The 15,015-nt window shown below is 38.8% G+C and overlaps 1 protein-coding gene across 5 annotated transcripts in view; it reads right to left on the bottom strand.

The window, feature by feature from the left end:
* SLC24A2 (solute carrier family 24 member 2) overlaps window positions 1-12,943 on the bottom strand; it is a 114,848-nt gene extending 101,905 nt beyond the window's left edge. For 2 of the 5 annotated variants that reach the window (XM_048290946.1, XM_048290950.1), the window contains exons 1-2: window positions 12,832-12,943; window positions 9,833-10,907 (exon numbers count right to left, since the gene is read on the bottom strand). In XM_048290946.1, the coding sequence (XP_048146903.1) occupies window positions 9,833-10,765 (933 nt within the window). In that variant the 5' untranslated portion in view covers window positions 10,766-10,907; window positions 12,832-12,943. Of the gene's footprint in view, window positions 1-9,832; window positions 10,908-12,594; window positions 12,750-12,831 lie in introns of those variants that run through there. The other 3 variants (XM_048290948.1, XM_048290949.1, XM_048290947.1) reach the window with 3 other exon arrangements.
* Between the last annotated feature and the right edge of the window lie 2,072 nt (window positions 12,944-15,015).

Below are 15,015 nucleotides of genomic sequence, written 5' to 3'. Positions count from 1 at the left end.
CAAATGACCATCCTAGAGAACTGTCCCGTTTCTCATTCACCTCTTGCGTGGCGCACACAGCACCTTTCAGACCGACAGAGCGCACACACACATGCACACACCAACGGGAAATGGTTCCGGTACACACTGACAACGAGACCATCAAAAGGTTACAAAATCACTTCATCATAATGTGCAGAGTATGATTCGGAGTGGCAGCAAGTAGTGATTTTATTTCAGAAATGGAACACAAAAAGCAATGGCAATATTCCTGTGCAGTGTAGTCCCAGGATCATTCTCTGAGTAAATTTTAAAGGAATTTTGCCATTGGTTTTGAAAGAAGACTCAGATATTCTGTCTGTGACTTCTAGCATTGCTGTGTCTCCTTCCAAAAAACTCATTCAGAACTTAACAGCTTTCCATGGTTTGCAATATAGAGAGGAAACACTAACCACTTCTTAATTCAAATTTTGCAGAGTATTTAAGAGTATTTATATTACTGCAGCATTTAAAAATCCAGCCAAGACAAAGACCTCAAACAGAATATGCTTCTACCCAGAAACATTCTAAATGAAAAGAAAGTGTAGTAAATAGATACAATTAATATTAAGAATAAAGCAGAAAATAGGAATATTTAAATAAAAGTATGTGGAAACAAAATTAGCTGTAAGACAGCATGACACTTTCAAATTATTTCAGTTGACTTTAAAAATCCGTAAGTAACTAATAATATGAATTATTTCTAACTACTCCTGGACAAAGAAATTCTTGGAGTTCCAAAATTTGGGAGTTTTCCACTCAAATATTTGATTGCCATGAATTTTAGTTAAATGATAACTTTCTGATTATGCCTGGTAGCAATAGAAGGACTTTAATTAGTAGTTTGATAAAAGCTTGCAGCACAAATTAAAAAAAACCCCAACAAAATTAACATCTGATTAATCCCAAAAGTGGTGCTATCCTCTAATGTTACAAACCCTGCAAACTTCAATCTTCTCCCTCGGGCAAAAGTCTATATAACTAGACAGGTCTCAAATGATGCCCTGAAGGTCACCAAACACAGGCTGTGACAGCAGACATGCCTTTTGCTTAGTGATCTATATCAGCTAGAGCTGTTTTACAGCAATGTGAGAGGGTGAAGAGTTTACACTACTTGGTTATGCAATAAATGTCACTGGTATTACTGCTGACTTCAGACTAGACTCACGGCATTAAGCAGTTAAGAGGTGATAAAGCAGGATTAATTCCTGAGGAAAAATTCTGATTAATTTGTCAACATAGTTTGTAGTACAAATTCCCTGCTATCTTTATTCTTCCTCATACAGGAAAACATTTTGCACCAATCTATTCTCTTAAGTGTAGGACTTTCTAGCAGTTTTAATATCATTGCACAGACACACCTTTAAGCCTGTTTTTGCACACTCACCTTGAAGAAAGTCATCCAACAGCACAGCTATTTATGGCTGTTCATGTAAATCACAATATGGATGACAATGGAATGGTAACGGAATAGTGCAAAACACAGTAACTTAGCAGTAATTGTTCTTTGAGCTGCCCTGATGAAATTGTACCTGTCAGGGACAGTAAAATCACACCAAGTGAGTGAGTGGTTAAGGCCGGGCTGTAGTTACACTGCTAGATAAAGCCGCTTCAGAGACAACATGAGCTCTGAACCCTCCACCTGCTGTAAAAACAAATACATGATCAACACACTGAATTCTCATTGCTCTCCCCTGCCCTGAGGCCCACTTCTATTACCAGCAAGGCAGTGGCTGTTTTTCCAACACAGAACTTCTTTTCATTTCCTTTTTTCAGATCAGAACACAGGTAAATGAACAAACCACCAGTGACAGCAAATAACTACTGTATTTGCTCAAAGATACAGCTATTGCCTGCAAAACAACGAAATATGTGGTAATGTACTACAATGTATTTTCTGTCAGATGTAATTTGCTTGCCAAAAGTATGCCCTAAGGCTGCTCTAACTTAGGATTTTCAGCTTGCCTGTGACACTGACCTGCACTCTAACAATACAATTGCAAGAATTTCAAACACACAAATTTATGACAAAACCAAACTAAATACAAACCATCTGATCTGACTATTTTCCCCAGAAGCAAAACAGAGCATCAACAGTACTGTTTTGACTTAGGTCCTATAATACAAAAAGGTGCTGTCTTCTACCAGATATATCATTGACTGATACTAGCGAAGATATATTGCAAGATCATACAGGGAAGTAAGCTACTTTTTAAATTACTTCTTGGACATCTATGTTTAATAAATAATCAGCAACTCAATGACAGCTTGGGTGAGGATGGTATGCTAACTGTACATACAATTGTATACATGACAAATCATATTCTTCTTATCAGATACTGTGAATGGAATTTATCTTTCTCCCATGATGAGTTACTGTGGAAAGAAACTGTGATTTCATACAGTTATCTAAGCACCTAGTCTAGGGAAGACCAGATTATCATCTCATTACTTGGCTAGGAAAATTAATAATAGTTAAAAAATATGTGCCTGTCTCAGAACAATACCATGTCAGGACCATTCTATAAGGCATTCTACTTGAGAGACCAAATCTCCAGCATTTTGAAATGCACAGCTAAGTATTATTAAGGTATTTGGTTTGTACTGATAACGGAAGATAGTGATTTTCAGGAGTACTTAATGAACGGTTTTGAATTTAAAGAAAAAAAAAAACCAAACCACAAAACCAGTCCCCTTTCTTTTTCTAAGCCACCTATATCTCATGATGCGTATCTGTGCATGATAGATTTATTACAATTACCTAGTATTTGGTCTATCTTGTCATTGTAGGTTCTAAAAAACTTGTCAGTGCCAAGAAATAATTTGAATCTCTAGTTTGTGCCAATAGCACACTTACTGCTGCACAGATTAATGGAAGCAGCAATTAAGTTAAACAATAAAAAGTGATGTTTAAATAAAAGCTGGCTGAAAAACAACAGAACCTGGCTGATCTAGGTTAAGGTGAAGGAAACAACATTTACTCTACAGAGTTACTAACATCACACTAGCCACTGATTGCAGGTTAGACTAAACTTGGTACGTGTCTGGGGAGAAATAAGGAAGTCTTATTGTTTATATTGAAGTTTATTTTATAAGCAGTAACAGAGGCTGCTACATAGAATGTCTGAAGAGTTACAGGTTTTACAGCTGTTCATTTACACTCATCTCCAATACATCTTCCCATCTGTTCTATATACCATGTGTAAAACACTTTTAATATGCATTCATCCCACATAGATCTTTTCAAGAGAAGCATGGGCACATACCTTATTTTTAAGAATTTTCCTGACCTCCATTTCTATATCGTTTTTGTTGTAGGACTTTCTTTGGTGTGAACACGCTATCCATTACACAGTAAAAAATTCAAATTGGTTATAACCTTATTCCACAGCTACAAAAGCAAAATCCATGAATTCTTGGAGGAAAAAATCAGAGGAGAAAAGACACAATAGAGCCTGTTTTCTCATCTCTACAGCTGGCAGCGGAAAACTGACTCCTGCTAATAAAACCAACAAAACCCCAGATCATTAGCAGGAAAGAAGCACTTCATCAAACCTAATTTTTTGGCCTGTGGCCCTGGCAGTGCAGTGCTGGCTGCCTGGGGAGTGTCACCACTCAGAAAGGCCAAGGTCACCCTGAAGTCAGCAGCGCTCAGGGCATCACACACTCTAAATGTTGCACCCCCGACACTGCAACAAGCACTGCCCTAGGGCAGCTTCCATTACCCATATCACACCCCCACACTTTAAAATGTCTATTGTGGAGTGGTCACTACTGTTTTTTAAAACAAGACCAGGAAAGTAGGGGAGTCAGCTGTGCCTTGCCGCTCAAAACTTTTACATGACGAGTGTGGCACCAACTTAAAATGGGCAGTGAATGTATGTAATTTGGCAGATATCTGTGTGTAATTTCATAACAGTTGAGCACTCTTATCCCCAAAATTTGAAGACGTTGTAAAAAGCCCTTTGATTTTGTTAAATATTTATCTGAGAGGTAAATCTGGAGAACTATCTTGGGGGAAAAGGCAGAGGAATATGGGTTGGATTGAAAAGCAGTACCACGCTGCTGCAGCTGGGTCTGCCATTTCTGAACAATCCTCTAAGCAAAAAAATTATTTCTGAACCTCTTTTCTGTTTTAAAGTAAAGCTCCTTCAGAGATTGAGCACCCCAAAGCTGGCAGGTATTTTGAGGTCTGGTATACTGATTTGGGTCTTGAAATTCCACCTACAGTCTCCCGTAGCTCTCACATTCTGTGCAGGATCTGGACCAAAGTACCCAAAACTGAGATGACAGAAGGAAAAACATTTATAAAATCCCCAGACTTTCCTCTCTTTGTACAGCTTCTTGTACAACAAATTTAACCATGTCTGGAGTTCTGCTGAAATACAGCATGGTGAACATTTGCCAACACAGCTGGTTTTGTTCAGCCCCTAAGATGTCTCATTTGATTTCTTTTTAATTTTTTATTTTTAAAGGTACTGATGGATATTTTGTCCCCTTGCTATTAATTAATGGTGGGACAGTTGTAGACTTCCTTTTCCCATCATAATTAACAAGGGCTTCATCTTAGTGGATGGCCATGATTTAAGAGCATTTAATCTACACTATGTTTGCATGCTGTCATTTTTTGCTCGTTACCAGAGTATATAAATAAGAAACCAAGGGACTCCAGTGGTGAAAACTATAATCATAGCTTTGAAGTCAATAAATTACTGAGAAGTACTAAAAGAAACTGAAATAGTATCAATTTCACTGTACTAATGGTTCCATTTATAAAGTATCAGCCTTTGGTTATGTCAGTTAATAGTCCCAAATTGAAACAACAATGCTAAAAACTCAAGGCAAATTAACTCATAGTTACTGCTACTGGAGAAACATTAAATTAACACAGAAGTAACTGAAAGTTTTTGAGAGAATAAAATCAGATAAAACAACACAAAAGCAAACATTTATCTAAACAAAAGATGGTTCAATGTCAGTGCTGAGGCTTATATTTCAAACACCTACTTTAAACAATGCAGCTATCTTGCTGAGATAGATACTCAAGATCCACATACTCATAGCTCTATATTCACATACATGCTTGCACAAGCAGACCAACTGAGAAACGTCTGTAGAATAAAAGTCAAATCTTCCTAAGAACTGTAAAACACTATGAACTATGAAAACTACCAAAATAATATCTTTTCTTGGTAGCAAGAAAAGAAAGGTTATTTTATAGATAGAGCTACATTTACTGGGTCTGTGGATTCAAAATTAAGAAGCCCTGAAAAAGATCTGTTCTGGAGTTTCAGTTTTTCCTGTACACATGCAGGTAATTTGTGTTTTACCTTGAACACAGATCAGACATTACAACAGCAAATGTGCATGTGCAGTGCTAATACAGCCACAAAGCAGAGAAGTACCTAAAATACTGTTAATTTCCTTTAGGATGCAAATACTTCCATTAAATACACCGTGGCAACACTTGACATCAATGTGGATCTTAAAATACCACACACAAGCTATTCAAGTTTCTTAAGGCAACAAAATTGGCAAGAAAATAATAGCTATGCCGTGTTGGTAAAAATAGCTCATTTTCCAAATGCAGTTCTCTGTAAATGTAGAAAAACTGCAACTGTCTTGTATATACCATAAGCTATTTATCTAAAATGGTACTGTCAGTGAAACAGATGTCATTGCACAATATCCCTGTGCCACCCACATTCTGTTTTCCTAGTTGCCAAACAGAACTGTTTTGAATTATTTACTGAACGATCAGATTCAAGCATTCCTGCAATGATCTCCATGCGACACTAAAGAAAAAAAGTACTTAAAAACTAGTTTCACGTGATGTTTTAACGTGACCTAATACATTCAACATATCTTCACCAACACAGACTATGAAGAATAGACTGAAATCTTAGCAGAAAGTGAAAAAAAAGTCTCATTTTTAAGAACTTTGTGCATCAGCTTTTTCTATTTTCCTCTTCCTATTATACTCAATTTCAGGCTTATGTTTTTAAATACCTTCATTCAGCTGAGGAAGACGCCAAATTAATACCAAAGTCTCCACCTCAGTCCTAAAAATCATCTGTTCTTTGCAGGATAGCTACATAAAACCTAAAAATCATGCCACAGAGTAAGATAGGTTGGAAGGGATTCTGGGGATGTCCAGCAGTGGGATGGCACTTACTACTGTAGGGCCTGTTCAGGGCAGCTCGCAGGGCTCAATGTCACTTGTTAGGGACCCATCTTGATCTGCATATACCATATACCATCCTACACTGTAGAACTGAGCCATCTGGTTTTTATCTTGTCTTTTCATGTCTTTTGCTGTCTTGCTTTTACATCTATCCTCCTTTTTTTTTTTTCATCCTTTTCACAGTGATCTCTGGAGTTCATCAGTATCAGACTGCCATCAGGCTTCCTTGGGGGTGACAAGAGGCACAGAACTATCCACAGTTGAAACAGAACCTTACCAATGAACCCTATGAACTCTAAATGCAAAAAGCTTGTAGTCTGTTCTCATCAGTGTCACAAAATTGTTCCGAAAATTAAAGTTAGCAGATTTTCTCAACCTGGACACTTTAATAATCCAGACTGTGTATGTTTGAAAGCTTGTGAAAGAAAACAGTGAGCACAATGAAATTCATATAGAGTACTCTGTCTGCATTCACATTTGTACAAGTAGCCAACACACTAAAAAAAATAAGATCAGAAGTTGAAATAGTCACAGTTTTCTAGTACAAAAAAATGTGCTTTAATGGGGATAGGAATCTAAAAGGCATCTACAGAGATACACATGTATTCCAGCAACCTGATGAATACACCTAGAGCAAATGAAAGCTAGACAGAAAAACAAGTTCATATCTAAAGCCTTTTCTCATGGGAAATACTGCCCTTGAGAAAGTAAAACCTTCTTCAACCTCTCAAGACAACTGAGAATAAAAGTACTGAAACTAACATTAAACCACATTTTAGTATCTCAAGAGCTTTCTCATCTGATCAGCTTTTTACTTTGGTACTCGTTTGCTAATAAGCCACCTAACCCTTCAACTATCCAGCTTTACGATGCCTTATTTAGACTTCTCAAATTTGTTGAGCTGCTTTCAGATTACAATAGTCTTAAAGATAAATACGACGCACAAGTTTTTTTAGCAGAATACTTGCCAGTTTGGCAGCAGCAAAATCAACAACAGATAGGCATAGGGAGTTTTGGTTAGAGGAAAGAGAATTTTCTCTACTCTCCTGAAATTAAAATATTTCAAGACACTTTAACACACCCAGTTCCAGATAGCTGCCTAGCAATTCTCTGCCTTAATGGGGAAAAAGAGAGTGAAAAAGTTTCCATCAGAAACAACTGAGGTTGCAAATTCTGTGTTTAGTATACTAATTTGATACATATGATTGTACATACACATTCTTGGTGAGTGGAAGCAATCTAGGCTAACAGCTAACACTGTAGAAATGAAATATTCTTTGCCACCAAATGCCAAGACTATCAGTGTTTAGGAAATAAACACCCATGTGCATTGCATTCACTACTGGGCACCAGACCTCAGACTATAAAAACATTTTATCCTTTGCTTTAGACATAACTTCAAGCTGAAAGTCCTAGGCATCTCTATCAGGCATAGGACTACACGTAATAGTTTTTCTTTTTTCTTTTTTTTTTATTTAAAAAGCAAGAAAACCAGTTACCTAATAATAGCCAATAAGTTAACAGAGAACTTCACTAAGACTTTATCCAACAAACATAATCCGTGACATCCTTGCTATAAAAAAATCAGTTCATTCATCCTGCTTAATGCTGTTCAACCTAAGAATAAAATAATTCATAATGACTTATCATTTCAAAGTGTCAGTGGAATATTCAAAAATATGTCTTTACAGCATGGCTCACAGAGGAAAAACATGGTCTGACACCTTCAGAAGCTATTTTCCCCAGGAAGCAGAAAATACGTATTAGCTAAATTGCAACAAAATTAGAGCGTCTTTCTTCACCCCTCAATGATTTCTGAATACATTATTTTGTCATTTTAATTAAATTCAAGTTAATTCAGGAAAAATATTTTCATGAAATATATGATGCAAAGCTTGTGGTTTTAGGAAAAGTAGCCAATTTCTGATTTTTTTCACCCCCATCTGAAATCTGTGTACCTGTATTATAAACAAATGCTCAGTAACTAAAATGTTAAACAATAAATGAGTGGTCCTAAAGGTATCCTTTCAAAATCAAGTCCATCTAGAGTACTTAAAATATAAATAATGTTCAATATGGCTTGCAAGTGATTTATTCTTCTGTCCAGCTGAAAGTAATTGGACACTTTGATATATAGATATTCTCCCTCATGGTGTAGCCTGGACAGCACAAGCCAGTTGCTTTTCATATCGACAACTGCTTCATACCAGTTACAGATTTATATTTTCTGTCCGGTTTTGGACAAATTAAGGTTGCTTCATACACCACAGTCTTTCTAACATTACATATTTTTAGCACAAACTGTCAAAGAACTTATAATACACTGTGAAATCTCACATTATTTAGAAAGCAACTAATGCAGTTAAAGAAGCCCTTTGCTAATGAGGGCAAGTATTTTGTTGGTGTTGATCTTTCCTTTCATTTACTTACAAAATCCGAATTATGCATTTTGAGAAAGATGAAGATGAGCATGATGATTTTGGAAAAAGAAAAGAACAGAAAGGAAAGTAAGTACAAGTAAGTGTACAGCTGTTAAACATGGCTAGAGACCAAAAGAAAAAAATGAGAGTTTTTTGAGTTTTAATTTTGGTGGCTTGTGGCTTGCCCTAAAACTGAATGTATCTGTCATGACTTTTAAAATATCCAGATCTGGTATGTCTCTCTCCTCCTGTTTATGTGCCTGTGCACTTACATTGGTGGATTGTGTGTCTTCTGAACCACTTCATACACCACTGCTAAACAAAAGAAACTAAACAGTGAGCAGCTAGGTCCCTGATAATTTGAATAATTACTGTATAATAAAACCTTATCAGATGAATATACCCGATGTCATATAAAACCAGATATTCCAGCCAACATACTGCTATATGCATAAGTATTTATCAGCTCAACTTCATAGGTCCCTTAAATATTGCTTGCTTTAAGAAGAAAGCTGTTTAAAAGATTATTGTAATTGCTGAAGACCTACCAAGCCCTCTGTGCATAAATTTCATTATCTACTTGTGAACAAAAATTAGTTTGCATAGTTGCAAATAGCATATCCTTCTTAAACAGAGAACCTGTGACTTTTGCCATTGTGGTCCCTGTTTTCAAGAGGTTTTTTTCATGTAATTGCCACTAATTACAATAGGAAGTTCATGTTGCATTATCAGCATCAGTAGATGACAAACATGTATAAAGATACCTTTGTATACTGTTCTGAATTATTTGCACTTTCTCTGGGGAAAAAAGTGCATTAAAAGTCTTTAAAAAGCCAAATTTTTTCACAAGATCCTCCCCAGATATTGTTACTGCTTAATCCAAAGTCTTAGGGAAAAAATAGCAGCTATTGCTCAGACCTCATCAATGTGCCAAAATGCTGAGTAAAGGTTTATGTCTTTTTGCTGCATTTTCTTTCTTGCTTTCTATGTGATCAGGATCATTCTGAAGTTAAAAGCTATTGATTTACTAGAAGGCTACTTGTTTTTTTCATTTTCAGTAATATCAGTTTGGTTAAACAAAAAGACATTTGAGCAAAACATGGAACTTTTCTATATTGGTTACTGTACTATATTAGAATCCTTATGCTATAGAAGGACTCAGCACTTACAGGGACATTATTACATGTAATTCAACTAAAAATTGACCAACCTTTCCTTCAGCATCTGTTGTTACCTTCTCAACCTTGTTCCTGTTTAAAAATTTCTTCACCAATTCTTCTACTTGAACATTGAACTTCATGAAAGTCACATAGGAAAAATATGCTGTCAGGAGCGTTACGCTTTCCCACCACATTATGAAGTTATCCAGAAAAAATATGATTAGCAAGATCAAGTCAATGATGTAAAAGGACATATCTCGAAAGAGTGGCCACCACGTAAGGTTCAAGATCTCTTTAGAAAATAAAGCACACATTCCAATAACGAATAGGATATTGAACACCGCAGATCCCACTATTGTTCCAATGCCAACGTTGCTGTGGGATATAAACACTCCTATCAAAGAAGTGAAGAGTTCTGGGGCTGACCCACCAGCAGCCATGAAGGTTGCCCCTGCCACATCATCAGAAATGGCCAGTTTTTCAGTGATGACAGTCAAGGAAGGAACAAAGAACTCATCACAGACTATGGCTAAGGCTATAAACATGTAAATCATTCCAATTATATGGAGGATCACTGCTCCCTGTCTTCTCTCCTCAAGAGAGAAAAGGTCCTCGGGGTACTCTCCCTTCGCATGATCATCTGTTTGATTGTCGTGCCCAGCTTCATATTTCATTGAAGCATGTGGATCTGGAGTGCCATTTTCATTCTGTTCTGTGAAATCCAAGAGAGTTCTTTGGTGCCCATGCACCAGCTTTTGGCTATCTAGGCTGTGGACCAGTGCTATGCTATGTGGTTCCATCTTGAAAAAGGCACTCATTGAAAGTGAGAAAGTACTAATGGCCACTACAGTGACAAGGAGCCCTACAACTCGTATCAGTCTCAGTTTTTTCCTAACATTCTGGTGCCGCCTGCAACCAAACAGCGGTTCCTCCAAACACCACTCTGCCAAGACACCAGCAACAGTTTTTTTCTGAAGAGCCATTTTGTGTTCTGTGTGAGATGCTGAGGGAGTCAGATGGACTGTTTCTTCATAATTTTCTCCAGCTTTGAAGTTAGAAGTGCTTTAAGAGTCTTCCCAGAACTAAGTACTTTTACTCTTCGCAGGATGTATTTTCTTCATTCGTCTTAAAAGGACAAACATATTATTGATATTAGTGAAATAGGAAGTGATTAGAGACTTATAAAAGCATTTTACAGACTCAGTTACATTTAAAATTTGAAGCAGAATATGTAACATAAAGCCATGTCACATCCCACCAGACACAGCAATTATATGTTTGTTTAAGCAGTAACCCTGTGGATAACGATTTACCAATAATCATTTTATGCCTCTCATATGCCTCTGAGCCACTGCTCTCCTCAGTTGCTGACAAAAAAAAAAATCCTAGTGGATGGTAAAAGCTCTCTCCAGATGTTGTACAAAAATGAAGAAACTATTATTTTAATGGATACACCAAAGATTATTACCTTCTGTAATTACTTTCCACTATGAACATGTAATGTCCAAATCCCAAATGCAGGAACAATAGTGTCAGAAAAAGCAATCAAAGTGCTAACAAGCATCTCATCAGACCTTTAGACAGCTGAGGCAGCATTAATTGAAATGTTATGCGTGCACAGAGCAACAGTCATTGATGTGTAAGCGGAACACTCTGCTGCTGGAACAGGATTGAAATGGGAGTTTCTTTAGCTCCTCTGTAGAATCAACTCCGTTTTACAGGGAGAACTTGGCTTGCTTCTGATCACACCTAGGACACTATCTTGGATGAGCCAAGACAAAAATTTTCAGCCGTCCCTTATTTTGTTTTATGACATGCATTAAGCAATAAGTTATTATAAGGATATTACTAAGAATACCTGTTCTTCTTAGTACCCATGTGGTACCTTTTAAAAATGTTCCTCTTACAGATACTTAAGAAAATAGTTTATGTTTACCCAAGACTTGATCCTAAAACAAACGAAATGGTAAGGAATTATGCAAGAATGACTATTCATGTATGCCAGAGATGAGCGTTCTTGACTAACAGCACTTCTAACACAGGAAAAGACCTCTAGATAATAACAGGTTACTTCGGTTAAGGAATTTGAAGAATATCTGTAATGCAGAAGGTCGTTACATATGTGTCTTGCACAGTAAGCTGCATTTTATATGAAACGAAAGATACTTTGTCAATAAAATTGATCATTAGTCTACTAATGATCATTACTGTTACTGCCCTAAAATACTTTGTTACATCTCTTATTCAAGTCATTTGTAGCGATTGCTGAATTCTAAACAATCTATCACTCAGCAGAATAATTGATTTTGTATTCTCAAATACAGGAATACAGCTGTTAATAATATTTAAAATGTAATAATTATTATTACATGCAGTTATTTCCCGAGAAGTTATTAAGTCATTCGCAGTTTCTCCTGATTTTTTCAAACAGTTTCCATACTAAGATGTCATAGAGGCATACTTCATCCGCAAGATACAGTACCACAGCAGAGATATTTATTTTCCACCTCTGAGTTAATACCCGACGGACAGCCACAAAAACATTTAGCAGGAAATAACCGGAACGACACCACCGCTGCCGTGCGCAGCCGGCGGCGACGGGCCGGTGTCCGCGCTCCCTTGACCATTACGCGAACGGGATACAGGAGAAGCGCTCGTGCTGTCTCCCCTGCCCTGGCACTCGCACGGCAGAGCCCAGCCAGACCGCTCCCGACACGGAGGACCCCAGACCCCGATGGAGCGCAGCGCAGTCCCCCGCCGCCCCGCCTTCTTCCCCGTCCCCCCGCGGAGATGCCGCAGAGCCTCGCCTAACTCAGCCCAAGTTCGCACCGCTCCGCCGCGCTGCGCCCCACGCCGCACAAACTTTTTCCACCTCCGAAAGGGGAGCGGGTCCAGCCCCAAGCACGGAGAGCCGCGGAGTCACCGGCGGGGGGCTCGGGGCACCGGTCCCCCCTCGGCAGCCAGTACCGCCCATGGGGGCGGGAATCTGCGGATGGGAGTCCCCGCACCGCCGCAGCCCAACCCCCGCCCGCACTCCGCCGGCGCTCACCCGGAGCTGCGCTGCGCTGCGCGCCGGCCCGCGGACGCTCGGCAGGGGCGCGGGAGCGAGCGGGATGGGGACAGGGACGGCGGCCCCCGCTCAGCCCCGCGCGGCACCGACTGCGGCGGGCGGCGGCAGCGGGATCCGCCCCGCAAAGGCGGGGCAGGCAGGGCCCCGCCCCCGCCCGCCGCGCTCCCACGGGAGTTGGGTCACCGGCCAAGCGACGGGGGCAAGGAATTTATTATTCTTTCTTTTCCCCTTCGTCCTGGGTTAGCTGGCGCGGTTTAAGCGAGGTAAAATCCAGCGCTTCCTAGCAAAGGTAATAAGCCTCAAAGAGTGGGGTTATTTTAAAAAGGTGAGGCCTCCTGATCAAAATATCCTTTATGCCAAATGAAGGGAAATCGGGAAATGAAAGAAAAGGACCTTTCATTTTGGTTTTGATTTTAGAGAAGATGATATATCCACGATTAAGTTACTCATCATGATTAATTTCTGCTGAACAGAAATTTCTTCAAACTACATTTCAAAGTTGCCACAGAGAACAATAAAGGTGCACTGAACACACAAGAAAATGTGAGAATTGCTTAGCCAGAAGAGTCCCCTACTATTCTGATCTTCTGCTTTTAACATTAGTATTTCCCCAATAAGCTGGGCTTCATTAAGTAATTGCTTCAAAATTCACGTACATTGAAACAGTTACAATGCAGCTCTGCCCTAGCTAATTTCCTGTGACATGTGCTGGAGATCAATTAGAGTACACAGGTGATGCTCTTTTGAAATACCAGTTGCACTCCTCCTCTATGCCATTGTTAGAAAAACCTTCAGGGTAATCCATGGATAAACCAAAGTAATCCAGTGTAGGCGGGCCAACAGCCCAGGAAGACCCTGATGGGTTCGGGGCAGTTACAGAAGAACTTCATGTGGAAGTCCTTGAAAAATGCAGAGCCCAGACAAGAGCAAGGATATTCAGATGGGTTGGGTAGGACAGAGGTTGAGATCTGGGAAGAGTTTGGTAAACAGCTCAGTGACACTTCTCTGCTTTCAGTGAGATCCTTTGCACATCCTGAAAAACCCTACTGTAAGACGTGAATTCTCAGTCTCTTTGGGGTAAAGAATAACCTTTTACAATTTCCTTTTTCTACCTTCTTCATTTTGAACTCTGGGCTGTTTGGGTTGCCCTAGGCATTGATGAGAAACCTGTAAATTCTAAAGGCTTAGGAGATGGCAAAACCAGATACACCAAAGTACAGCAGGCATCTTAGAAACTATGTGGCCATGAAAGAGATGTGAAAGGTTACACAGATATTTCCAAAATTTCAATAGTTTCTAGTGAGAGCCATAGCTGAGTCACACACACACAAAGTGCTCTTTAAGGCCAGAGTCTGCATGTGCAGTGTACATTTATTTCATGTTACATATTGGGAGGTGGTCATTAGTGGCTGACAGTTGATAGAGGGGGCCTGTTGACTATCACAACTTGCGTTTGTTCAGTCTCAAGATGATGCAAGGAGACATGTGGAGATTGCTTTTAACTGTGCTTCTAGAGAGCCCACATAGATAAGAATTAATTAAAATACAGATTTACTTCTGTATCCATGTATGCAAGTCTTAAATGAAGTAGCTACATCTCAAACATTCAACGTGTGCCTCCTATACAGTGGTGACAGGGATTAAGGGTAGGCATGCTTATACAGTATCTTGTGACTGCTGAATTGTTGACTTGCAGTCTGTGAGAAGTGGTCACTTGAAAAAATACCTAAAATGGTTTCACAGCTTCACATATGGCCCAGAGGCAGGCGGAGATATGTGCGTAGTACCCCGATTTCTATCAATTTCTAAATTAAAAGTGGAAGCAGGTGACTTTTACAAATGACCACAGGGAGAATATGTAGAAAATACACTATAATTATGCTATTATATTCCCTATCATTATATTATTTACTACCCAGAAGTCCATGTATCTGAATTCTAATATCCATCTGTTTCTCTGTACTTGCAATGATTTTTCTCCCAACAATAAATATGTGTTGCAAGCCAGGGACAATAATATCTGTAACAAAAATTATGTGGCTCACAGTTGGGTATCTTTACCAATGACTTAAGTATTTGGAATCAGCTGACCCATTCTCATATAAATGCTGCCTAATAATTAGGAGAGAAATAAATCAGCACTGTTAAATTGGTAAAGAAGGA

Source organism: Corvus hawaiiensis, chromosome Z (genome assembly GCF_020740725.1).
Source record: "Corvus hawaiiensis isolate bCorHaw1 chromosome Z, bCorHaw1.pri.cur, whole genome shotgun sequence".
Taxonomy (NCBI): Eukaryota; Metazoa; Chordata; class Aves; order Passeriformes; family Corvidae; genus Corvus; species Corvus hawaiiensis.
The sequence above is the reverse complement of the archived record's forward strand: the minus strand, read 5'-3'. Positions and strand labels throughout refer to the sequence as shown.